The sequence below is a fragment of the Yamadazyma tenuis genome, chromosome 4, assembly GCF_029203305.1.
Source record: "Yamadazyma tenuis chromosome 4, complete sequence".
In the NCBI taxonomy this organism is placed as follows: Eukaryota; Fungi; Ascomycota; class Pichiomycetes; order Serinales; family Debaryomycetaceae; genus Yamadazyma; species Yamadazyma tenuis.
Genome location: NC_089464.1, coordinates 524,230 through 550,697, shown reverse-complemented (window position 1 = coordinate 550,697; position 26,468 = coordinate 524,230). Strand labels below are relative to the sequence as shown.

The window sequence follows — 26,468 nt, the reverse complement described above, 5'->3', positions numbered from 1 at the left end:
CATTATCCTGGGCTCGTATAGCAGTGAGCATTGCCATCTCCAAAAACACGTAATACAAATACCAACGAAAAGGAGTAGGATTAAAAAACGGAGCCTTGGCCACTCCAATATGCACTAACTATACATGTGGTTACTGGTTTCATCATTTTATATGTTGCGGCCTCTGAATTAAACTCACGGTGGGGAAAACACCATGAATTATCAGGGTGTAAGTTTTCACCCAATTGCCAACGGGATCTCCCCATGGCTATCAAGACTCTAATAAGGTCATGACATGTAACAAAGCCCCAAACCCCGATTCAATACCAGAGCCGGGTATTGAAATAGGTAAAAAAGAAATCCGCAGTGCCTAGCCTTAAACAACTGGAAATTTTGCAGTTTTAACTTGGGTCATAATCGGTTATCGCCCGGTACGAAGTTACAACTGGATATGGAATTTTTTTACGTTTCCAATTTGCCTTTCATACTTATTCTTGCTGTACTTCACACCAGCCAATAATGAAAAAGGGGTGCTTTTCCCCTTGATGATTTACATCTGGCAAGAACGTACGTCTCACGGCCGGTGTTGCAGGCAGGGTTCCACCTGAGTTTTTTTTATTAATTTGTTTTTTTTCCTAGATTGCTAGGTTTTGCTAGTAGTGTAAAGCTCCAGAAGATGGTTTATTGTTAAACGAAACAAAGCGTGCGAGGACAAGGGTTGTTCCATTTAACCCGATGTGTCCAGACTAACGTTGAGGTAAATTAGGAGAGGTGTGCCTATTATCGGCACGATTTATTACCCACGCATCACTCGGTTACCTTGCTTCATATCGTCCACTTTTAGTAAATTTGTTGAGTATATGGGCCGTGAACCGGTTTTGTCCCTCAAGGCACTGGCGGAAGCATCGGTCAATTAATGAACGACGTCGAAGCTCATATTGTTCGTGTTTGATCCTATCCTCCTGGGAGGTATTGTCTTTAATGAACATAAATGGTGGGGTATCGTCTCCTTCATCAACCGTTTCAAAGTCGTTAAGAACCCATTCGATTTGGGTGATAGGATTGCGGGATAAATCTATTCGGAAGTGGGGGTCATTATAGTATTTGCTGGTAAAGTAATTCGAAAGCCATTCTTTTCTTTGTAAAGGAGTAAGCTCTTGAAGCGGTGTGAAATCGGCATCAAGGGTGGCGGAAGCCACCTGAGACTCAGGTTCTGATGAGTATTGTGTAGGTAAAACATCGAAGTCTGACTTCACTGGACTTGACATCACCACCACAGGTTTGGTGGTTCGTGAGGAAGGTTCCATGAATTTTGGATCGGGTGTCAGCTTCAACTGGGGTACTGCTAATAATGGCAAGGGTGCGGTCGGCACCGTTTTTGCAACCTCAGTGCTGCCGCTCTTCCCATTGATTCTGATATCGTGAAACGCAACTATATCATTACCATTATTCTCCTTATTACTGTTGGTCCTCATAAGTCGCCGAAGGCGCTCTGTGAGATCCTCGATCTTCATTTCATATTTCTTGACGTGTTTGCGATACTGTGCTTTATATGATCTCTTGGTTTGGATGAGAATGTTTTCAAACTCTAGTTTCTGTTCATGAGCTTGGTGTCGAAGTTTCTCGTTCTGCTCAAGTAGATCCTGGTTTTCCTTAGTCAACCGTTCATACTCCGCATAGAACTTCTCAAACTCCTCTTTAAAAGACATACACCCGTATTTGAAAGAGATTCAAAACAATAAATCACCGCGCGCACCTTCAAAGATTTTTCCTGTTCTTTCCAACTACTACAAGATGTTTGGGACAACTGCTACTAATTCTAACACTTCCGGCTCGGGAGGGTTGTTTGGTAATACGAACACAAACACAAATTCTGGTACCCCTTCAGGTGGATTATTTGGAAACAACCTCAACACCAACAATAACACTACTTCTGGCGGATTGTTCAATAATAACTCAACAGCGAACACAAACCCATCAGGAAATGTTTTCGGAAACATGGGTCCTAATAGCTCAACAGGAACTACTGGTGGATTATTCGGTAATAACAACAACAAGTCTACCACATCTGGAGGATTGTTTAACAATTCCAATAACCCTCCGGCTACTCAGCCTGGAGGTCTCTTTGGTAACAACAATGCGAGCACATCCAATCAGCCCTCAGGTGGTTTGTTTGGAAGCAAACCAGCAAATTCAGGCTTATTTGGAGGAAACACAAACTCAGGTGGCTTGTTTGGAAACAACAGTCAGTCAACTAGTTCAGGAGGATTGTTTGGCACCAACACCGCCAACTCATCGAATCCTTCAGGAGGATTATTTGGAGGCAATATTGCAAACAATACCTCCAATAATAGCAATAATTCTGGAGGGTTATTTGGATCCTCAAACACAAACTCAAACACCTCAGGAGGCTCAGGAGGGTTGTTTGGCAGTAAGCCCGCAAATGGAGGTTTATTTGGATCCTCCAATACGAACCCTGGAGGTCTTTTTGGTGGAAATGCCAATAATCAATCACAAGGTCTTTTCAGCAATAAAAACAATAACAATAATAACGGTCCCAACAATCAAAGCTCAGTATTCAACCAAAACTCACAAATACAATTGAATGCAATGACAAGGGTAGGAGATCTTCCTGAACCCATCAAAAGAGAATTACAAGAGTTTGATAAGTACATTAACCAACAGCATCTAATAGCCATCAATTTGCAAAATAACTTGAAAACCCATGAAAACTTGATTAAAACTTTACCCAAAGACATCAACTATTTATACATTAAGTTGAAATCTACTAAGCAAGCATTACAGTTTGATTCCAATCACTTAGCAGACTTGAAAACCTTGAATAATGAGTTGACAGATGATATAAATAAAATGTTGCAGTTGATCTTGCAGTTATCCGTACCTGGTACCAAATTGTCATCATCTTTCCAACTTAATGAATTCTTTATCAAAAAAATCAAAGAATATCAACAGACTATCAATAACTACGAAGAATTGATCAAAGAGTTCAATGTGATTCTACAGAATTTGGAGACTAGTTGCAACCAAGGATTTGGTAACTTTTTAAACGTATTTGAAACAATCAAAATCCAATTCACCTTATTTATGGAGCTCTGTGACAATTTGGCTCAACTCCATAACCAATTGAGCAAACGCATTTAGAATTGTTCAATCTCTAGATAATTGTATCATATAATATAATATATAAACACCAAGTCGCGAAACTGCATCGCTTTTTTCTGCTGGTATATGGGTAAATTAGATTACTTACTGAAGTATACGGACAAGAAAAAGAAGTCCAGCAAGAAACTTGCATCCAATATAGTAACTAACAATGATACTATATCAAGCTCACATATAAATGAAGACCTTCCTACTTTTGGAGAGACAAAATTCAAAGGCTTCAAAAGAATTGACAATCAGCAACTTCAACCTGCGGTCAAGACTGACAACGAACAGGCTGCAGGCAGTGGCCAAACAGAAACTGTCTACAGAGACTTAACTGGTAAGGTGGTCGATATATCACAAATCAAGGCATCCCTCAAACCGTCAAACCGTGTAGTGCTAAATGAGTCTAAGTCTGAACAACTGAATGAAAAAGCTCCCAAATCATTTACAGTTAGCAAATCTGACAAGATGTACAACGATATGTTGAAATCCAGAACTAACTTCGAAGACCCCATCAAGAGCTATGCAAAAGTTGATAAATTGTCATATATAAAAGGAGTAAACATTCCGAATAGATTTGGAATTAAAGCAGGTATTATGTGGGATGGGATAGATAGGTCCAATGGGTTTGAAAAATTAGTCATGAGGAAAAGGAGTCAGATGAAATCCAGCTCGAAAGCTGAAGTTAATGAGTATGAAATGGACTTTGAGTAGGTTTTGCAGCTTCATGTATTATAATGTATTATAGTGGCTCTCTTCTAATTGAGCTAAATCCTATTTGTGCTATGTCTCTCATCTACGGATGGACTCTGTAGCTGGAGCCAAATGTAACAGACTGAAATTTTATTACTCAAGTATATTAATTTTTTGCTTCCGTCTTCAGGAACCATGGTTTGTGTGCTTGCGTTAAATTAGAATCGCGAAATTAATTTATCTATCACTAAGATGAACATACCAGGATACTATTATGATAAGGCTAAAAGCAGGTACTTCAAGATAACAAATGGTTCCATAGATCATTCATATCATAATAACAAGGTCGAGCAAGAGAAGAGAGATGAAGAAAATGAACGAAAACAAGCATCCCAGCAAAATACCCTAACAAAAAGATCAGGCAATCAGGCTTCCAAATATAAGCGCCTTTATTTGAGCTGCTCGTTGGATAACATCAAGTTAGGATTGACGAGACCCAACCACACATTGATTGAGTTCGAGAGGTTCAAAAGCATCAAGTTGTTAAACTGGGTTTATTTCAGCGAGTTGGAATGCCGTATGTGGGATCAACTTAAAGTACAAGGGGAGCAATTTGTTGTCACTACGAATCAGTCAAGAAACTTCATGATACTTAACACTTCTAAGGTATTAAGAAATTTGCATAATAAAGAAATGAAATCTGACGACGTGATGCATCGATTCGAAGACAATTTGGGCCTAAACTATAATTTAAATGAGTTGATCAATAAATTGAATCTTCTCCCGTACGAATATTTGACCATAAGTTGCCACAAGAATCTTGTTTTCTATAACTTCATAAGTGAGAGTGACTTGGACAATCCACAAATATATCAAAATTTCATTCGATTGAGTGTTATCGACAAAATTCAAAGGAAGTATGTCAAGATTGACAAGCTGAACGTGATTTATTCATTTATAAACAATCTACCCGATGGAGAAATCAAAAAGGACTTATTCCATTTATTTGGAATGAACATAATAAGCATACATGAAAATGACGATATGTTTGATTACCGGTTACGGCATTTGAAGAATTTCAAACGTTTCTTTATAACATTTTCACAGTTCATCGATAATTACTTGATTTTGGGAACGAATCTGGGGATTGTTTATTTGATAAAATTCCAGTATAATGAAGATACAAAGGAACTACAATTTTATCAGGACATCATAAAGTTTAAATTTGAAAGATCAATCAAGTTGGAAAAAATCAACAAAATCGATAAAGTGAATGAATATTTATTCATCAGTAGCTTCAAAAGGTTAATCATACTAAACCTACAAACAAATCTGAGATCAATATATCTGATCGGTGAGTTGATCAAAAACTTTAAAGTTTTCAAGGTACTAAACGTTTTCAAAATTGTTTTGATATCGTACAAGAGGATCGAAAACGTAAACTTTTCATTGGACACAGAAGGTTTTGAAGCCATAAATAGCTTTGAGTTGTTGAGCAGTAATTTGATTAATCAATTCTCTTTGGTTACCATTAAGAATAATGTGATTTTGAACCAGTCAAATGATAGTTTGTTTATTGTTAACTTAAACAATTTGAATTTTGCTAGAGTTACATTGGAAAATATGAACCAAAAAATCAATGGTCTAATTAGATTGGGTGAAAATGTTCTATTGATAAACTTTAAGAACTCCGATAATTCCAATTACTTTAATTTTTACCAGGTTTAACGGCTTAGGCAAATCTGCCTACAAATGTTTACCCAAAGTGGCAGTTCGTAAATTTGAGATTCATATACAAAAAAAGATGCAAAACTTGCTTCTTATAATTTATACATTTAATTTAAGTAATACAGGAATCAAAATCATCTGAATCACTTACCGACAAAACTCAAGTAACTCTGATAGTTGAAGTTACCAAATTTATAGTCAATATCCAATAAAATTTTAATGGCATCTTGTGATTTGTAGACGTAATCAGTTGGGATTTTGACTAAAACATTATTGTAGTCCTCATTATTCTCATTAATCAAGCCGTTTGATTTCATCAAGTTTCCTTGGTTTATATACATAATTCTTCCAGTTTGGTTGTTATAGACTTGCTCATTGGTAAGATTATAGATGCCTGGGTATCCTGTGATAGTCTTGAAGTTAGATGACTTCGTGTTCGGGGGGTTCAAAGGGAACATTCTTTGTAAAAGCTCATAGGAGGCCAAAGTGAAACCAAATTGCGGAGATGATCTAAAAACTCTGGCCAATGAACCTTTGAAAAATGCAGATAATCCCTCTTCTTTCAAAATAACTCTGAAAGCATGGGTAATTCCACTATATTTAACCTCATTAGACTTTCTTTCCATTTGCAATCTTGTTTTAATGACATCGGCAGGAGTAGTGAAAAATGCAGCAGGAGCACCGGCCATAGCACCACTGATTAACAACTCAAAAGTATTCAAATTTTGTTTCTTGTTGACATCTTCAGGGTCAAAGTTGAAGATATGCTTTTTAATATTCGCATAAGTTGGGAAATAAATAGCTGAGAAAGGAACATCCCTTAAAAGACAGGCAGAGGCACCTTTGTATAACCCCTTCACCCCTAATTGTTTTATGATTTGACCAGCAGTTAACTGTTTGTGAGGGATTTCACCAGGCTTTAACACCTTATTTCTTTGGCCACCCTGCATTTGCAATCTAATCTTAACGATCTCTAATGGATTGGTGAAAATAACTTGACAAGCACCAGCAGAAGAACCAGCCAAGACTTCCCATGGCATGGTAATTTTGCCCTTTTCATCAGTACCAATACCTCTAATTAAATCATTGACGGTCAACTTAATAGCTTTTTCTGGAGCGACACCAACCAATTGGGCAGCTAAACCAGAATATAACCCTTTGAATCCTTCATTCTTAATGATTTTCTTAAAACAATCAATAGAATTATCGTATAACGCTTTATGCTTTTGGGCTTGCATTCTTGTCTTTACCAAGTCAATAGGATAAACGACAGTGGCACCAATACATCCAGCAATTGAGCCTAAAAAGAAGGAATACAATGAATCAAAGATTGGCAATAATGAAAAGTTGTCTTTTTGTACAGGAATCGAAGCAGGGTGCTCAAAAATCGAGTACAATGTTTTTATGTTGTTGGCGTAGTTGGGGTTCAAGAAGTTGATCAAGTCCTTTCTGGTAACAGTTTCTTCATGTTGGTTGATCAAGTAAAATAACAAGTCCAACTCATTCATCGCCACGGGTTTGAAGTTTGAAGACTTTAACAAGGGATCTTTCAAATGAGTGTACAAATCCCTTTTGTTGATCAAGATATCGTTCTTTTCATTAGAGCTGTTGGCGGGAGTGTTCGCAATGACTTCATTAATCAAATCAATTTTACTCAAACAATTGTAAATGAACATAACGTCTGCGAAGGTAAAAGTATCCTTCTTAAAAAACTCGGGTAAATTTCCCAAATTATTCTTCAAATTAGAAGATAATTTGTGATTCAAGTTCTGCGTCAACAACAGAATCAAATCGTTAGTGGTGATAGTTCCATTTTTCACCATCAACTCAAAAGACCCTATCAACTTAGTGAAGGGTAAATTATTGATTAAAGTAATGAACTCAGGATAGGCGATTTTCCCAGAGGGTTCAAAGAACTTGCTGAAATAGGCCCAGTTGATTTTGAACTTTTTCTGCTGGTAGGCAGGATCAATGGCTTGATTCAATTTATTCAACATTGATAAACAATCATTATACTCAATTGAGCTGGTATCGTTGGAGAATAACTTGTAAATCAATTTGAACTCTCCATCAACATCGTTTAATGTGGAAATGAACTTAACAAAATCACCCTCGGTAACATAACCTTTCTTATTGGCATCAGCTATAAGATACAAGATGGAGAATGACTGTTTTGGGACATCAGTAGGAAAAGGTGATAAGATGGTAGTAAACTGAGGCAAGGATAAGTATTCTTCCCTGGTATCAGGATTGACAGAAGCAAATTGGTGGAAAATTTCCTTTGCCTTAAGGTCGGAAATAGACATGACAGGTAAAACTAACAGGTAACAAGGAGGAAATGGATAATTATAAATAAAGGTGAAGGCTCATGGGATCCCTTAGCCAGATTTCTAGAAATGATAAATAAAGGTGGGTTCCCCGAATGGCAACAACAACAAAAACAAATATCACTAAGGAAAAAAAGTGGAATTCAAAAATGTATTTATACTATTTTGGTTTGGCTTTGTCGGTCCTCGACTTTGTGATGCGGACTAAAATAAATTCACCAATAGAAATGTGAAAAAATCAATAACCCCAGGTTTTTTTTTTGAGAGATTTATTCATGAGAGTAATTGAAATATTGTACTAAATATCAAGTTCCATCTAGGCCGATTTCTGATAGAAGACAGTATAACTATTAACTAGTTCTCGGCTTTAACACTTGAGAAAAAAACCGTTGTTTACTCATCAACCTGAAAAATCTAAGCAACCTGCCCGTCCTTTTGACCGAGCTTTCCTGCTGCGGGACAACCTCTTGTGACTGCAAAAGCACTGTGAATCATTTTAAAATTCTTCAGCGACTCGCGGTGCCCGCGTCGGCCCAACGCTGACTTCGGGCCAAAGGGCAAACTCCGGCCATCTTGAAATCCGCAATTTTGATGCCCAGAGCGAGTTCACAGTCTCTGGCTTGTGATACGTACGCAATTATCGGAGCGTTATTCGAGTAACATTTTTGAGGGGTAATTGTATGGTTGCCGGTTGTTTCAGGAAGCCAAAGGAATGCGTGCACGCGGCAATCGTAAACTCCAGAGACTGCTCGTCACTGGCTGTTCCATTATTTTTCGGCCCCCCTAAAGCCCGATTGTTCACCCACTTGGACCAAACTCTTATTTCATGTGCCATCCTTGATTCAAATCTTTCTAGGGATGTTGTAGAACGGTACGTGCACGTTTCTATATTCTCTTCTTCTCACCGTTCTTCGCGCATTTTATATCAGCTAACGTAACCAAACTAACTGTGATGGCTAGTGGAGCACCTGGTGGTAACTTCAGAACTTGGACTCCGACACCTCCGGAAAGAGGTTCCTTTCCTCTTGATCATTTTGGTGAGTGTACCGAGCAAATGACCAAATACTTACAGTGTCTTAAGTTTACAAACAATCAAAACTCTCCTAATTGCCGAATTCTCGCAAAGGGCTATTTGAGGTGCAGAATGGAGCACGAGCTAATGGAAAAATCTGACTGGGAGTCTCTTGGGTTGATAAATCTCCCGGAGAAACAGAATGTGGTAAATCTTCAGGATCAACCAGAGCAAGCGAAATAAAGAAGAGTGAATATCCTGTAAATAATATATGATGGATGAAACTTGCGTACTGATAATAATATACTTGATCAGTAGGTAATCAGCAAAATAATGGTGATTATCTTGTAAATAGAGCTATAGAGATTCCTTTGAATACATTTTTCATGTATTAAAAGCTAGTGGAAAATATATCTTTTCAAATTAATAGAATTGGTAAATATATCTAACTAGATTGATGGTGTAGCATCAGGCTTTCCTCTTCCCCTTCCTCTGCCACGACCTCTACCTCTGCTATCACCTTTGAAGTTTCCTCTACCACGACTGTTCCCTCCTCTTCCTCTGGAGCTATGGCCATTGGTTGAGCCATTGGTATTTCCCTGTGGGGTAACTTGGGGGGCAGCTTGAGGTTGGAGCAAATGTGGAGGAATTGGCACTCCAGGGACAACAGAAACTATTGGAACTATAGGCACTGAAGCTTGGCCATCTGTCATGATATTGTTATATATTTGACCATAGATTTGTTTGATAGCATGGGCGTTAGTGTCTCCATTATCCTTAATCTCGGAAGGTTTGATCTTGGATTGAATCAAGTTCAAAATCTCCTTCGACTGCTTGTTGTTAGTCTGTTTTGACTCATTCGACTGATTGTTGTTGGTTTGTTTGGGCTCATTCGTATGCGTCGTCTTTTGCTTCAATTTTTCTTGCCTAGGTTTTACTTGGTTGACCGCTGGTTTACCCTTGGATGCCTTAGAATGGAAAATCAATTGCTTATTAGACAAATTTAATACAAAAGATGAATCAATGACAATACCTCTGTTGGTCTTCAACTTACCACCCATAGTATTTCCGCTAATAATTGGGAAATCAAAGATTATTCCCAACTCAACCTTAGTGCCAATTGGGTTAACTGAGACAACTGTCCCTTTAGACAAGTATGGAACCTTTCCAAAATCTTGAACATAAACAACTCTATCACCTAATTCAAAGCTCTGAGTGTTTAATCTTTGATACGATTCGCTTGGCTTTAAAACGGCTTCTCTTGGAACCCCTTTGATGTCCTTATTGCTGAACTTATTGAATTTACCTTCGTTAACAGACTCTATCAATTCCTTTTCGATAGCTGCGAAGGAGAATTTTGTCAAAGACAGAGACTCTAAGCTTACCTTGAGTAAGGAGCTCTTCACTTCTTTCAACCATTTGTTCAATGCTTGAATCTCATCAGCGGTGATACCCAATCTGCTCAACCGAGGAATATCTCTTCCTTGGGTTTGTGATAATATAGTGAAAATCTTTCCAAATTTAGATTTATAATCTTGAATTAACTTGATTGCCCATGGGCTAAATTTCCAGTAGTTTCCGCTCTTTTCCGCATATCCCAAGACCTTCAATCTTCTGGATTCAAACTTCAATTCTAAACCAACGTTAACCTTACGTCTTTGTTTTCCAAGATCATCTTCAACCATAAAACCACTGGTTAATTTACTCAAGAATAATGGAGAAACCCCGATAGTCTTACAGACTTCGAAACTAGGATAATACTTGATTTCCCTCTTTTCGATTTCTTTCCTTTGACTACCGATCAGTATTTCATCTTCAAGTGCAATTTTGTGGACTTTAATACTCAACTTCATTTGGTCGGCAGAGTATCCAACCACCAAACTTGGAGATCCATATCCAAAGGCTCCCAAAAATATAACTTGAGAGTTGACAGGGAATTCTTCATCAATAGGCCTTGGAGCCCTGGGAATGTATCTCTCGTCCTTGTTCACTACTTCCTCGACAATCAATTCAATTGGATATACCTCCTCAACACCGCTGAAAGTCTTAATATAACCTCCCTTTGAATCACGAATCAAGCCAGTGACAGCTTTAACTTTTACATATCCAGCTAAAGGAAGCTGTACTGCCTTGGTTTTCATGTACTTATAGGTGATGTCAGACATAGAATTGTTGAATTCCTTACTATCCAGATGGTCCAATTCTTTAACCACAGTTCTAGAGCCTCCAGATAAGGCATCTTCAACTAATAGATACCTCACCTCACCGTCATTGATTTCAGTTACCTTTGATTCTCTTAAGTAAGGCCATCTGGTGTAAACTAATTGACCCAAAAACTTTTCGGATAATTGTTTGGTGGTGTACTCACCCCAAATGTTTCTCAAACTCAAGACCATTGATTCTGACCTACTACCAGATTGGAAAACCTTAGTTTCATTTAATCTCAAGCTGTGCTCAAAAGGTAAGGTCATCAACGTTGGAAAACCAGCCAAAACATCTTTTCCAATTTTAGCATCTTTTCCTAACCCGATGTTTATTTCCCCTTTTATTGGAGGTAAGATAAATGGTTGTTCAAGGCATCTGTCATGCTCAACATCTTCAAAGAAACCTGGTAATGGAGAAGGATAAATCTGATCAAATTGGGGGTTGAAGATAAATTGAATATCAGTGCCAAACGAATTTCTTGCCTTCTCCTCTGGAGATAACTTGGCTTCGATAGGTTCCAAAGCACTTATCAATCTTTTTTCGTCAACAAAACTTAACAAAACAACGGCTTCCCAACTTGCAGTTTTACCATTCATGTCAATATCCACTTCATGGGGATAGAAATCAATGATAGGAGAATTTGGGTCAGTCATTAAGGTTCTGAGAACCACTGGCATCAAGGTTTTAGATCTAGCTGGTAAAACAGCCATCAATTGTTCAAACGGCTTGAATGGCTTGGACATTTCGAAAGTGATTTTTTCATCCTTTTCCAAGTAATCATCTAATCCCACAATAATATCAGAAATTCTAGGAGCGTAGTGGTATCTGTAATACCAGTTCCAAGATTGACATCCTTTGTAATAGTAAAATAAAACCCATTGTAAACCTTCAACAAAATGTTTAGTCATTTCCACAATGTGATCCTTATCATACACAGAAAATCCCATCTTTTCTTGATAATAGCCATCTTTCCAGTCCATAAATTTTTTATTATAAATGTCTTTAGACTCAGCAACAAACTCCTCGTTCTCGAACAAAGTGGCTGATTGATATTTCTTGAAAGTCTTCTTGGAGGAGTTGATTCTTTCTTCGAAATCACTTTCACTTTCGTTAGGATCAATTCCATCCAAGTCAATTTTAAGAGAGTAAGTGTCCTTGGATTTGGAATGTACTATCAACAACCCAAGGTCTTGACAAACATCCTTCAAAAATTCAAAATTTTTGGTGATAAAGTCATTTGTATAATTTAACCTTAAATTCTTCAGTTTTTCTTGGGATTCTAATTCAGTCAATTGTTTCACTGGAAGGTTGACTGATTCCATAAACCAAGGCTTGATGAAACCAATAAGTTTCTTTTCATCCTTTGAGATTATGGACTTTCCGAACTTCTCTCTCCTCTTCTCACCCGTAATAGAAATATCTTCTAATTTCTTATTGAACCATTCGACATCAACATCGTCAGCTTCGAAGTTTTCCAATTCAAAATTCGATAAGTTTTTTAACCAGATTCTCAATCTTCTTAAATTTATCACTCCACCTTCATTTAAATAACCATCCATTTCGGTTAAAGTTTGTTTGAAAGTTTGAATTAATAATGGAAAGGCACCTTTGTTGATGAATAAATCGGGTAAGTTAGGTAGAAAATCATTACCAATGACGTACATGATTAAAATGAAATCATCCAAAATCTTTTCGAAATCATATTCAAAATTTAACTGGTTGTCTAAGCCTTCGAATTCTAATGAAAGGTATTCTCTCAACAAAGATATGTGAAGAAGAAAAAACGTTTGATCGTTTACGTCATTTGAGTTTGACTTGGATCTTGGTCCAAAAGTAACCTCTTCTCTCAACAAGGCAAAGTGGGGATCGTGACTTACTAATCCCAACATGATCAAATCGGCATCCAATCCATAAACACAGTGCCTGGTATCTGGGTCATATTCGTCTTGGTTTTTCATGGTTCTAATGTATTGCATAATCTTATGTTCACCTTCACCTGGAACTTCATGTCCACTCAACACAATCTTAACATTACTCCAATTAGAATCCTCTGTAACTTTCTTGTGAATAAAGTATTTCAAGTTCTTGGTCAATTTGGCCATAAATTCTGTACCGGGAGTAATAGAGTTTGAGTCAAATGGATCATCCTTAGGAATTTCCAATCCTTGTTTAATGGCTTTCTGTAAATTTTCTTCTGCTTCATAGGCAGTTCTGAATCTTCTAGCTCTTTGTTGATTCATTTTGGCTCTTGGTGCCACACCATCAATGGCCATATAGAATGTACCCTTGGGTTTGATGATTTCAAATAAATGTTCGATATACTGGAAAATAGCAGCATAAGTCTGATCATCAGTTGACCTTACAAATGTATCATCATTGGAATGGGTACATGTATGTAAAATAGAGTTCATATCCAAATAAAGATTATCAAACTCTGGCATTTGATTGCCATCAACCAATTGAGAAATCAATGGCCATCTTTCGGAAATAAACCGAAAAAACTTAGGGATACCTATGAAATTAATTGTTAGTAACTAATTTTGTCCATACAACAGTAGTTTACCCTTGTATCCATTCGAATGATTGGATTACATACCCATATTGTTTGAGACTAAAGTATGTCGAATATCGAAAAAGTTCTCGCGCTGGTTTACATTCTATTGCGTGCATGGTGCGACGAATCTACGATTTTTATCAACTTTAGTATATTCAACAACAAAACCATACAAAAATTTAACCAAAACTATTCCATACAAAACATAATTAAAACCAACCGACTATTTGTCTAACTACCGATGACAATAACAACTATAATAAAAAATTAAACCACAAAATCAATAATCCTCGGCTTACTGAAGTGTCAGATCGATACCATCTTAGCCTAGAAGCAAAGCAAAGAGGTAGTATCTAGCGACTTCCCCAGATCTCCAAGGCAGTTTTGGTGATGAATTGTATCTGGCCTCTGGACCATTCTATCAGCTCGTGCACCAAGCTTGACTCAGTGACCTTAGTAGACAAGGGTTTTAAAGCACTCAATGTTTCCTTAATAATCTTAGCACTTGTCCTTTGACTGTCATTCCACAAATAATTCAACGAAGAACCAACTTGTCTTCCAAAATTCTTGATGTATTGCTCGTATAGTTTTTCCGACATTTCAGCTACTGTGTTGATTTTTGATGAGAAATCAACTGCAACACTGACTTTGTTGACTTTAGCTTGTAAATTGTTACTGAGTTCAATTGATTGAACAGTTACCAAATTGCTAAGTTTGTGAGCTTCACACCAAACTGCTGACGCCTTCTCCTGGGTAATAAACTGCTTTCTCAACTCGTCTGCATTCTTTAACCAGCAGGAAGCTGTTGAAACAACGACTTCACTCCATTGGGTTGCAGAGTTTTTAGCTAAAAACATCATATCCCCAATTCTCAACTCATCATAGTATTTTGCAAGCTTCAATTGCTTAGTCTTGCTGGACTTGAAAAACCAGGACGTTGACACCTGTTGATCATAAAAAAAAGTATCAATGGTATCCCAAATATTTGGATATTTAGGTACTGGTTCCTTATATGTCAAGGTGGTGTACACCTTAATCAATGATACCACTGACGCCACTGTGAAAACGGCAAAATAAATTAAGTACTCGGAGTTGGATTCAAGCCATTTGGACATCACCTGACTTGCGGGATACTGATATTGAATCCCATCTGTTGTGGTTTGGGTTTTTATAGTCAGTAATGGTGTTCCCTCAGTTTCAAACTGGTCTAATTCATCTTCGATTGTTTGGTGCTTAGTCAACTGGTGGTAGAGTTTGTCACTTTGGTGCTTGATAGACTCATGTAACTTGAACGTATTAGCAGTCAAGCTTTCATAGAACTCAATAGCTCGTTTCACAGGCTTTTCTTCTGAGCGTTGAGGAGGTACCTGTAACCCCAAGTTCGCTGATGTACCCCTTGAGACCATTTGAGAAGTGTTTAGTGACGCTGGAGTTGACAAAGTCTTGGGTAATCTGAGGGTTTGTATACTGGACTCCGCTGCCAAAAGGTCGTCAGAGTCATCCACGTACGAGTGATTGTGGGCGTATTCAGTCAAAGGGCTATCAATTGAGGTGGTAGTTATGGCTTGAATAGTAGAACCAGGTACGGAAGCCAGGGGAGTTTCAATTTCATCTCCGGAGTTAGACCGTTCATCCTCCATGTCTGAAGAAGAAGAAATGATGGACCAGTCTTCGTCGCTAGTTTTACTCATTTCTGGGGTTGTTCTGTTGAATCAAAATGATACGTAATATAACACTTGTTGGAGTCGGGAAATCTGATTCGGGGGTGACACAAAGAAGGCACTTTAAGATAGTATCTAATTACTTGGAATCAGATTGAAATAGGCTCTCGGGAGGGCTTAATATGGTGTTTCGTTAATTGTAAATCACTTTACACTCACTTATAAGGTAATTTTGCCCCTTGGGTTATTATTTCCCTTATCACAAAAGTGATCCAGTGTGCGCCTACCCATTTGCAACCTGAATTTGGTGCGTGTTGCGCTGAGCGGCTGTAACCTGTTTCTTACTGCTGGCAATAAGTTGATGTACTGCGGATTAACGTTTCCTTACAACAGATCAACTTACCGAGGGTTCAAGACCATTTTGTAATACATAATCTGTCAACATCATTGTTACAATGGGAGGTTGAATACATGTAATATATTTAATCAACAAACGATGCAACAGTATGACATCATCTAATTAAAAGGTTTCTCAAAGACCTTTATTTGCACTATTGTTACTCTATAAAACTAAACTGGTACTGGTCATACTATATGGCTTATATATTTACAGTGATTTTGTTCATCGATTCATTAACATTTGATTATTTGTTCTCTTGTTGAAGCTCACTTCGGCCTCTCCTGCTGTGCTCCTATATTCGCAGACATATCTTTTTTATGACGTTTCCTGTGCCTGGAAGTTGAATCATGAGCGTGTTTAGCCCTTTCCCGTTCAATCTTAGAGTCAGCATTCTCATCTTCCAAAATTTGAATTCGACTGTTAATTTTATTCATATTCTCTTCCAATGATTGGGTGTAAGCAACCAAATCTTGATATCGAGAAAGACTGATATATTCTTCATTTGGATACTGATACACGGAAGGATCACGCAGCTGGTTGTAGTAAAGTCTGCGATTACCTTGGTAAGCCTGTTCTGTGTCTTCAGGTCTTCCGGGATATTGACTAGCGATATTCAAATTAGCAGGTGTAAGCTTCTTGGCCTGGTCTTGATCAGCTTTGGGACCAAATGATTGCTCCTCTTCTTGACGAGGTCTAGGATATGGATTAGGATCGTCAGAATTTGATGATCCAGCTGATAATTGATCATTAATTTGAGGTAAATCCGGGTTTGCCCTCGAAAAACTCATAGCATGATCAATATTAGCCTTGTCTTGTGAATTCAACAAAGCCCCATGAAGGATTTGTGAGGATTCGTTTTTATTGACTCCTTTCTGACTTTTAACTTTCTTTTGATCATGATCCTGATCCTGATCCTTCTCTGAAGAATAAAGAGGTATATTGCCGATGTTAGATTGATTAAGTGCCTGATTTCCAAGTTGTGAGTCATCAGTTTGCCTAGGTAGCCGTTCACTTTCTGAACTTGGCATACTCTCTGTGAGCGCATTATTCTCCCTGTGACGAGTGGTAGTAATTGTTGTAGTGGTGAACCCACCAAACCCATCTTCGCGTGTAACCGTCTCTGTATGCTGTTCAGGAACACGCTGGTATGATAATGAATTTCTGAAGACATCAGGCCGCAGGTAAGTCATTTGGGGTTGTGGACGTCTCAATTTATACGGATACTGACTTGACAAACTCCTTAATGAAGGTAGTTCCGGTCTTGGGCGATGGGGATTTCCAAAGCTTTGAGCAACCACACTATTCCTTCCCAATTCTGTATTTGGAACAGATATGCCAACAGGTGAGGGCTTTGCTTTGGGGCAAGCACTGGGAGAATTTTGGTGTCTGACTAAGGAATCAGGCCGGGCAAAACTTCGAGGACAATATTGACATTTGAAAGGCTTTGTCCCTGTGTGAAGCTTTTCATGACGTTTTAAATCATGGATCCGACGAAATGTTAGGCTGCAAACAGAACAAATATGAGGTTTGACTTGAGAATGGATTAATTCATGGGAAACCATATTATGTTTTCTCGTAAATCCTTTATTGCAAGTTGAGCAGTAATACCTCTTCTGGTCATTTTCACCTTCACCGGGACTGTCGTAATTGTCTTTGGTTTCGAGGTTATCAGTGGGGTGTTCCTTTGTAGCTGAAGGTCGAAGATTAGCGGAGATGCTGGAATTAGGAGTGGTCATATCTGCGTTTACCAGTATTCCATTACTTGAATCTTGGGATCTCGATGATAATGTGGTCTTTGAATTGTTGACAGATAGATCAGCTGTAACACTTGTGGAAGCACCCAATTCCTTTTCTTTCGAGGTCAGCCGAGAACTATTTAGGGACCCCAATGTGCTTGTAGCTACCACTGTGGTCCCCTCATTTGTTTCTGATCCATTGGGATTAATCGAACGGTCGGGATTATGACTTGACATATATTGTTTCCTTAATGATCCTACTGACAATGACAAAATTCTTGAATTAGAAAGTGTAGAATTCTAGTAGGATAACGAAGTTGAATCCCCGAATGGGTGACAATATTGAAATGAATTCTTGATTTATTTTGTTTAGCACAAATAATTATTCACCAATAATTTGATTATGAAAGGAAGGATATAAAAGTTTATGATCTTTTTTCCCTGAGTTACAAGAAAATGCGAGAAAGCAATGGAAAGTCAATTGGTCCGCTGTATTACGTAATAAATGACTAAGAAAACCCGGGACTCCGTGAAGACCTGGCTTTCTTTCAAAAGGCAGGTTCGTAAATAATACAACTCTTGTCAGCTGATGTCTCATAGAATAATATATAAGGTACTTACGATTAACTGGAAATACTATCTTTTCTTTTCAGTTTATACAAAAGGCAGAACCGTGAGATTTTAGATTTTAGATTTTAAAGATCTGTGGTCATTCAATGCGGAAGAATGCAAGAGATGTTCTTCGAAGTTTGTGGTTTGAACCTGAGTAGCTGAAGAAAGATATTTAGGAAAGATACTGTTTACAATGGAATAATAAAGAAGAGATATGCAGGTTGCCAGTACCATAATGTTGTAAAAGAGTGGGAGCTGGAAGAATGCAACCCAAATATATGCATACGATAGGTATAAATACCTCAAACGTCATATTACTGGTTGATATCCATACAGATGGGAGTCCTTATGTACCTAATTTGAACATATGTTTGTATTTATACCAGGGCTATTGAAGTAATACCTTTCAAGTACACTTTTTCAGAGTACTACCGCCACTAGCATGCTACAAAGCTTTCAGCAAATAAGTTTATTTGATGTGTGTGTATGTGTATGTGTATGTGTATGTGTATGTGTCCCCAGATAGCTCTGTGGGTCTTTGTTTTCTCTTTTTTCTTATTTTTAGTTTTCTGTTGCAAAAATGTAAAAATTGCAAATAGTGCTGGAGATTTTATTCTTAGGCAAAGGTATGAGGCGTATGACTCGATAAATATTTGGTGAATTCATCATATTCTTCATCGAAAGCTTCTTCATCACTGTCTTCAATGATAGAAGAACTAAGATTCAACTTCTTACCATACCGATCGTTGGAGTTTATTTCATGGTTAGATTCCAACCTGTCATTATCAGATGGGTCAGTATGCAGATTATTATCCAAGACAACAGTTTTCTTGAAGATAGAAGGACCGAGAGCCATACAACCAGAAAGGTGACGGTCCATTGCAACAATTTCGAACGCATGTGAGCACTTCATCTTGGTCTCAATACCCGGGATATGTCTAAAATCAATGTCTTGTTCTTCGAACTCCAAACCAGTTGGAGAGGAAAGCGGTCTGAATTCCATCATTGAGTAGCATGGACTCAATGCCTCTTTTTTATCTAATTTATAGCCAAAAGCTCCTAATATTGAGGGACTGAGGCTCTTGACACTTATGTTGTCGTCTTGAAAGTCATTCAGCTCCCTTGCTGCTGAAGATGCAGGCAAACTAAAGGTCTCAAAACTAACTGAATTGTCCCAATCAGCTTCCATGAAAAACACGTAACAGCTTCCAATGAGACCATCAGTAGCCAGAGTACCAACTTAGTGAAACCTTGGGGAAAACTCCAAGACTTCTAGTTCAATCGAACATTCCAATGGTTCTTTGTGTCCCTCAAGTATACCTCTGATTTAAACACCACTAGTATCCATTGAAGCATAATTTCTGGACAACGGAACCATCTCAGACTTGTCAAGTCGATCTAATACGATTTTTGGGAAGGAGTCCAATTCACGCTTGGAACCACCCCTGTCTAGATAATGTACCGAATCTGGCCTTCTCAAAGTGTCAAACTTGGGTACCACTACCAATTCAGGTAAAGAACTCAATGCCCACTTTGACAGAAAAATATTCCCAATCCTTGACAAACAAGCCTTTCTAAGCTTTCCTAAATCCATAACAAGCTTTGGTAAGGAATACATGTTTGGCAAAGATCCCAATTTCCCTAACTGGTTCAAAATAAGTGTTTTAAATGAAACCATGTCAAGTTTTGGCAGATAGGACTTTTCGGCCTTTTTCAACACTAACTCAAACTTTGGTAAGGAACTCAAATTTGGTAAAGGATATGGTGTCTGTTTGGACAGAGGAAGATTTTCAAGGTCTGACAAAAAGACTTTCTCAAACTTGTCCAAGTCCATTTCAGATTCTGATAAGAAAACCGTGTTTGGCAAAGATATCAATGCCCCCTTTGACATAGAAAGATTTATCAAAGGTAAGTAAGCCTTTTCGGGCTTTCTCAACATGAAATCTACTTTTGGTAAAGTGTTCCCCTTGGGAAAAGAGACCAATTCTTGCTTTCCCAACACAAAATTTTCTAGCAGAGGCAAACGAGCCTCCACGGGCTTTTTTGAAACTGCTTCAAACTTTGGCAAGGAGCATTCCAGTTCTTTTTCGAAGATGGTGTACAATTCATATCCAATGTCATCAAACTCAGCAGCGGGGGACTTTTGCTTGAATAAAGTGTGGAAATCAAATCCGTTCGATTCAGCAGTAAGTAAAGAGTAATTTTTTTCATATTTACAATTTTTGTAGGTGTTTTGGATTTTTGGTTGTTTTTTGCTTTTGTGGTTTTCAAAAATAGAGTTGAAGTCATGAACGTTATAGTCAGTGGAGTACTGTTCTTTATCTTTGCCAAAGAGGGTAAGAGATCCACGTCCGAAGTAAAGCTAATCATATCACCAGACTTAACTAAGCTTTGAGGATCACCAAAGCATCTTCCATTCTTTCCAAATATGGCTGCAAAATTGAAGTAGTCAACTTCATTAGCAAAAGTACCATCATACTTCGCCAAGGCAGAAGTACCGTCAAAGGTGTCATAGTAGTGGTACAGTTGAAAGTCTGCTGTAGCACCAATATATCCAAGAGAATGCTTGTTGGCACTCCTAATGGTCTTTCCTGGTACAGTGGCTAAATCGTCAAGAATGGTGAAGATGTTGTATAGCTTGAACTCAGAAGCAAGGTGGGGGCAAGTAATGAACTTTTGGGGGGCATTTTTGCCGTTAAAGGGGTAAATCGATTTACTGAAGCCGGCCATTGTAGCTACTAGTAGAATCAAAAAATCCTAAATTCTCAGAGACAGGGGGAAATCTGCCCCTTTTATAGTCGTAATTTTCTTAAAGCCCACACATACAATTTGCAGCCAAAAGACGCACTCTCGTAAATTATGCAGGGGCAAGTTTACAAAGACAAAGTATTTCTGAATGTATACCGGACAGTTTTCCTAAATATAGGAAAAGAGGTCCCCTCGGCGCTCTGTTCTTTCCTATTTTGCAACCTACAGTACCATAATCAATATAGTCTGCAGATTAACTACAAGTGGTCATTCATTTATCCTACTTTTTTATTTAATACCCTGAATTTTCTAGCTTTTACAGCTTTTTCCCAACTTCTCCAAGTAGAGAATCTTGTCAAAGACTCAAAAGTTAATGTATCTTGCATATCAGATACAGAAAGCTTATATGTTCGTTTCATGGATGGTGTTTCATTTGTAACGAGTAATACCAAAATGGAGTCTTCTGGATTTTGCAGCCACAAATAGCTCGCTACATTTTTAGAATCTGAGAACAAATTACTATATGTACTTACATTATGTTATCCACTCAATTACAACAGAATCAGCAGCCATAATCATGTCTCCATTCTTGTGGAATATCTTAACACTCAGCATCCTTAGTGGCACTCACCACCTTTTTACATTTCCATGGCTTCCTACACAATCAACCCATCACCTGTATTGACTTGAGTAGCATCCTCAAATTGCTTCCAGAATCCCCCACTATATTCCTAGTAAACCTTCTTAAGGTTCACTCCAAAGTCTTCTTTAATGGCTCCGATGGGTTGGCCGGGTTATCAAATCGTATTAGAAACCTGAATCAACCTGTTGAAGTCTTCCAACTTATCACCCCCTTGGTTCTTTAAAGGCTCGTCAAATTGGTGTGTTCTTGAATCCAGTCCAAGTATTTGGCATGGATAAATACACTTTCAATAATGTCTGGCTTGCGTTTACCACCGCATATTTCTTCATTGAACTTATCGATTTCAGCTTCGCTAACAGGGTAAAAGTCAACTTGATCAAATGCAGATAATAACCATGATTTATCAGTGAAGTATGTTCATAGTACCCCAAATGTCAACATGTCTCATATGGGAACGACTTTACCTACCAACTGGTATATACGAGGAAAATTCACTGTGTGCATAAAAATATTGTTACCACTAATACCAATAGCACTGTTTGGAGTTTAGGTTCTAGATGGGTTATGTTTTGTTCACAAAAATCGCTGTCTTTAACCCAAAAGAATGTATATGGAGCACTCAAGAACACTTCTCCCAATCCTAGCACCAAGAATCCAGCAGAATACAGCATGGTCCATCATCTTTTTGGGGTGTTTTTCGCAGCCTATAAGGTTATGAAGATTTTGTTTCTGTAAAGCTCTTCATGATGAGAATAGATGGCACCGATAAAGCTTAACTTGATTAGTTATTTGGCTGGTGAATAGCTGTTAGTGATCGACCACTGATTCAGACCCTGAACATTGTAGAGAGGAGAGGTAAGATAGTTGTATTAAACGGTGTTTTTTTAACAGCCGTTATGAATATCTACTTAAAGAAGCAACCTTTAGTACTTATCTGCTTCTACCATTCATCAAATTTCTGATTAAGTAATGGACTTGCTTGAAACGGTAAACAGCTAAGAATACTCCGAAAGCCTTACCATAGAAAATTGAAATCGCGAATCATCTCCTATTATGATTAACTCAATTGTTATCCAGAGACCGTTATCTGTTTACGAAAACTTCTTCAGATGCCGAACTGCCAATCGGTTCTATAAGACTTTCCAGGTAGCCTCCACATACTCAAAACCGCTCACCAGAGATAACTTGGCGGCAGCGCTTCGCAGGTTCCTCCTTGATTATCATCTTTTTGCATGTAACGTTTTCCTTGAAGAGGGGGGGTATGTGATGAAACCAATAGATAGGGTCATGTTTGATGACGTATTTGTGGATAGAAGTCAAGACTCAGAAACATTTTTGCATAAAGGTGTTATTACAGAGGCAGCGATGACGTGGTTGAATCATTATCAGTTTGATTTATACGTTCAAAAGCCCTTGTTCAAAGTAGTATTGTTTGATCCATATACACTTTCAGTCGTCCTTGATCATACCTTGTTTGATGGAGTGACTGCAAGTTCCTTCCATGAAGTCTTTTTGAAAATCTTGGACGATTTAGATGCTGACGCAGCTCTCGGTTGTAATAACAATGATGTTTTGTTCCTGAAGGAGGAGGACACTCCCCACTTAACTCACTCTTTGCCACCCCCAATTGACGATTATCTTCCATCATGGGACCTCGACTATAGTGACGGTGATCCTAATTACTATGACAAAGTTACTCCCCCTGGTCTAAAGAAATTTCCTGGACGGTTTCCCAATCTGACGAATCATACATTAGCATTCAAGCTCACTAATTTCCCTCCATCAGAATTGAGAATGATGCTAGCCAGGTCTAAGCAAGAAGGTGTCACCCTTACTGCATACCTTCAGTATGTCCTTGTGATGAGTTTTCAACCCGTATTTGGAGATACGTATTACACTGTAAATAAGGTTGCCATTGCCTTGCGTAGATACTTCAGCAAAGATAAAGCTCCTCCTCATTACAAACACTATTTCGATGATTTGGAATACAAAAATATGGGGGTACTGGCTAATCTCGGATTAGCTCAGAATTATCCCCCTCTCAAAAAGTTTAGTTGGGATGATGTCAAAAAAGCTAGTGGCAATCTTGCGGCAGCTGTCAAGAATGAAAAACTCTTGAATATGTCAGTGAAATTTAGAGATTCATATAATCCCCTTACTGATAATGAAGGATTTTTCACAGGAATTGGTGGAAATAAGTCTGAAACATCCAAGTTATCGAATTTAGGATTCATAAAAATCCCCGAGTACAAACATGGTTGGACTATATCCAATATGATTTTCTCCCAAGATGTGAGTGCAGTGACTAGTGACTTCATGTTCAATTTTATTTCTACACCAGAAGGAGGTTTGAACATTGTTACTAGCTATTATAACCATTCCTTTGAGGACTGTGAGGTTGACAATTTCGACTCCTTCTTAGAGAATTTCCGCCTGAATGCCTTGAAGTATTGTCAACTTTAATCAGGATATGGACAATTTTGTCCTTTAATTAGAATTAATACTTAATAGAAATAGATTGAACATGTGAATGATTTACAGTTAGGAATAAGATATAGATTCTAATAATCATTCTCAAGTACTTTGGACAGAAAATTCAAATTGTACCTATTCAAATTGTACCTATTCAAACTTGGTTTGTTCAAAGTTAGTGGCTCTTTCTTCAGTTGAGCCTTGCATAATTTAGTAGTATACTAGCTCTCATTTTTCGAACCGCGCTACGGAAATACTCATGGAACATGAAAGTCGTGGTTTGAGAGACCCAACTACAGGACAATGGCTCAATCAAGAGCAAGTAGCGGAGGTCAAGCGATTCGATGAATTTGTGACAATTGATTGGGTTGAGGATGAGCTTCTAAATCACAGGGACTCGTTATTAAAAAATAGAAATGCTCGGGTGCTAACGTCACTAGGAATGAGGCTTCTTTCGTTTGCACAGAATTGGCTTGTACTAGGGGCTATGGGAATGATGATTGGGCTTGTCGCCGCATACTTAAGTGTTGTGACTGCTTGGTTAGCTAGTGCTAGGACTGGTTACTGCTCGAGTGGACTTTACCTCAATAAATCATTTTGTTGCTGGGGACAAGATGAGCATAACTGCAGTTCTTGGAATAAATGGTCGAGGTTTGAGTTCATTAATTATCTTATATTCATATTATTATCATTGGTATTTTCCCTCACAGCGGCTGTATTGGTAAAATTCTATTCTCCGGCTGCTGCTGGATCAGGAATTTCTGAAATCAAAAGTATTGTGTCCGGGTTTGCAATGAAAGGGTTCCTCGGCTGGTGGACTCTTCTAATAAAGAGTCTAGGATTACCACTAGCAATTGCTTCTGGTCTTAGCGTGGGTAAAGAGGGACCAAGTGTCCATTACGCGGTGTGCATTGGTAACTCGGTGGCTAAAACTTTTACCAAATATAAGAAGAGTGCCAGTAAGTCCAGAGAATTTTTGACCGCTACTGCTGCTGCTGGTGTTGCGGTTGCATTTGGCTCACCAATGGGTGGTGTGCTTTTTGCAATGGAAGAGATATCGAGTGTTTTCCATTTATCAACAATAATGAAGTCCTACTTCTGTGCTCTTATAGCAGTGGGCACTTTGGCAATCATGAATCCTTTTAGAACTGGCCAATTGGTTATATTCGAAGTACTGTATGATACTAGTTGGCATTATTTTGAAATCCCAGTGTACATTGTATTGGGGCTTTTTGGTGGTTTTTATGGTATATTCGTATCAAGTCTCAACATTCGAGTAACTTCTTTCAGAAAGAGGTACTTGAATAATTTTGCGATTAGAGAGGTTTTTTTGTTAGCATTATTGACAGCTATTATCTGCTACTTTAATGAATTTCTTCGACTTGATATGACGGAGTCAATGGAGATTCTTTTCCACGAATGCAATTCAAAGTTCGAACATCTGATTTGTTCGCCAGACTCTAAAAGAACAAATTTAGTGGTATCTCTATTGTTTGCAACCCTAATGAGAATGGTATTCACTATAATTTCATACGGTTGCAAGGTTCCTGCAGGAATATTTGTTCCTTCTATGGCTGCTGGTGCTACGTTTGGAAGGGCTCTAGGGATTATTGTTGACTATCTCTACCAGAACAATAAAAAATCAAACCTTTTTGCTACTTGTGGTGATTCTAAATGTGTCATTCCTGGAAGTTATGCCTTTTTAGGAGCTGCTGCTGCTTTGTGTGGAATAACGCACCTAACAGTGGCTGTGGTTGTCATTATGTTTGAATTAACGGGAGCTTTGAGATATATTATTCCTACTATGATAGTTGTTTCAATCACCAAATTGATAAATGATAAATGGGGTAAAGGAGGTATTGCAGATCAGATGATCAGATTCAATGGATTACCAATAATCGACCCGAAGGAAGAATTTGTCTTCAACACAAGTGTGGCCAGTGCTTTTTCTCCGGTTACTGTTACTATTCCTATTAAAAGTGATACCCCTATGACCTTGGGGATATTCAAAACGATTCTTACTAAAAACTCATTCAGGGGTCTTCCGTTGGTGGAGTCTGAGTTCAATCCTAAAATTGTTGGCTATGTTTCAACTCTGGATATCAAGTATGTTATGGAGAACTATCCAAATGCAGATGATAAAACCATCTGCAATTTCAATCTGGGCACTAAGAATGACTCTCTAGTCGACTTTTCTTCTGTTATCAATCCATGTCCCTTGACTATTAGTGTTTCCACCAGTTTGGAGTATGTGCTTGATGTATTTGCTAAGTTGGGGCCTAGATACATGCTAGTGGAAGATAATGGACTTTTAGCTGGAATTATTACCAGAAAAGACGTCTTAAGGTATGAATTCACTTCTCGTGCGGCTAATTCCAACGATACCAATCAAAAGAAAAGAGAAGAGTTTGAAGCTAAAGTATGGGGAATCATGATGCTCCTTGGATCCAATTTGAAAAAAAATATTGGAAAGTTTTTCTACAATGATGCAAATAGATTTCTCTAAGATTATTAATAAATATGCTATGGA

The 26,468-nt window shown here is 38.1% G+C and overlaps 10 protein-coding genes across 10 annotated transcripts; 4 read left to right on the top strand and 6 right to left on the bottom strand. All coding sequences in view use genetic code 12, as the record gives it.

The window, feature by feature from the left end:
* Positions 1 to 622: 622 nt before the first annotated feature.
* Positions 623 to 1,688, bottom strand: PSN45_003328 (uncharacterized protein; the record flags this gene model as incomplete). The annotated part of the gene is made up of 3 exons (XM_066158056.1): positions 623 to 632; positions 780 to 816; positions 902 to 1,688. 3 exons carry the CDS (start codon positions 1,686 to 1,688, stop codon positions 623 to 625), a joined length of 834 nt encoding a protein of 277 aa, XP_066014153.1.
* Positions 1,689 to 1,773: 85 nt separating this feature from the next.
* On the top strand, positions 1,774 to 3,141 carry NUP49 (Nucleoporin nup49/NSP49 (Nuclear pore protein nup49/NSP49); the record flags this gene model as incomplete). Its single annotated transcript, XM_066158055.1, has 1 exon — positions 1,774 to 3,141. One exon carries the CDS (start codon positions 1,774 to 1,776, stop codon positions 3,139 to 3,141), a length of 1,368 nt encoding a protein of 455 aa, XP_066014152.1.
* Positions 3,142 to 3,228: 87 nt separating this feature from the next.
* Positions 3,229 to 3,861, top strand: CWC26 (Pre-mRNA-splicing factor cwc26; the record flags this gene model as incomplete). Its single annotated transcript, XM_006684380.2, has 1 exon — positions 3,229 to 3,861. One exon carries the CDS (start codon positions 3,229 to 3,231, stop codon positions 3,859 to 3,861), a length of 633 nt encoding a protein of 210 aa, XP_006684443.1.
* Positions 3,862 to 4,092: 231 nt separating this feature from the next.
* PSN45_003325 (uncharacterized protein) lies at positions 4,093 to 5,568 on the top strand (the record flags this gene model as incomplete). The annotated part of the gene is made up of 1 exon (XM_006684381.2): positions 4,093 to 5,568. One exon carries the CDS (start codon positions 4,093 to 4,095, stop codon positions 5,566 to 5,568), a length of 1,476 nt encoding a protein of 491 aa, XP_006684444.1.
* A 143-nt stretch (positions 5,569 to 5,711) lies between these two features.
* Positions 5,712 to 7,874, bottom strand: AGC1 (mitochondrial aspartate-glutamate transporter agc1; the record flags this gene model as incomplete). The annotated part of the gene is made up of 1 exon (XM_006684383.2): positions 5,712 to 7,874. The coding sequence occupies one exon, from the start codon at positions 7,872 to 7,874 to the stop codon at positions 5,712 to 5,714; it is 2,163 nt and encodes a 720-aa protein (XP_006684446.1).
* A 1,482-nt stretch (positions 7,875 to 9,356) lies between these two features.
* On the bottom strand, positions 9,357 to 13,712 carry exo2 (exonuclease II Exo2; the record flags this gene model as incomplete). The annotated part of the gene is made up of 2 exons (XM_066158054.1): positions 9,357 to 13,624; positions 13,709 to 13,712. The coding sequence occupies 2 exons, from the start codon at positions 13,710 to 13,712 to the stop codon at positions 9,357 to 9,359; spliced, it is 4,272 nt and encodes a 1,423-aa protein (XP_066014151.1).
* A 307-nt stretch (positions 13,713 to 14,019) lies between these two features.
* On the bottom strand, positions 14,020 to 15,357 carry PSN45_003322 (uncharacterized protein; the record flags this gene model as incomplete). The annotated part of the gene is made up of 1 exon (XM_006684385.2): positions 14,020 to 15,357. One exon carries the CDS (start codon positions 15,355 to 15,357, stop codon positions 14,020 to 14,022), a length of 1,338 nt encoding a protein of 445 aa, XP_006684448.1.
* Positions 15,358 to 15,993: 636 nt separating this feature from the next.
* On the bottom strand, positions 15,994 to 16,917 carry PSN45_003321 (uncharacterized protein; the record flags this gene model as incomplete). Its single annotated transcript, XM_006684386.2, has 1 exon — positions 15,994 to 16,917. The coding sequence occupies one exon, from the start codon at positions 16,915 to 16,917 to the stop codon at positions 15,994 to 15,996; it is 924 nt and encodes a 307-aa protein (XP_006684449.2).
* Positions 16,918 to 18,691: 1,774 nt separating this feature from the next.
* Positions 18,692 to 20,805, bottom strand: PSN45_003320 (uncharacterized protein; the record flags this gene model as incomplete). Its single annotated transcript, XM_066158053.1, has 3 exons — positions 18,692 to 19,314; positions 19,411 to 20,397; positions 20,451 to 20,805. 3 exons carry the CDS (start codon positions 20,803 to 20,805, stop codon positions 18,692 to 18,694), a joined length of 1,965 nt encoding a protein of 654 aa, XP_066014150.1.
* A 1,714-nt stretch (positions 20,806 to 22,519) lies between these two features.
* Positions 22,520 to 26,444, top strand: ATF1 (Alcohol acetyltransferase; the record flags this gene model as incomplete). Its single annotated transcript, XM_066158052.1, has 3 exons — positions 22,520 to 23,813; positions 24,649 to 24,944; positions 25,482 to 26,444. 3 exons carry the CDS (start codon positions 22,520 to 22,522, stop codon positions 26,442 to 26,444), a joined length of 2,553 nt encoding a protein of 850 aa, XP_066014149.1.
* Between the last annotated feature and the right edge of the window lie 24 nt (positions 26,445 to 26,468).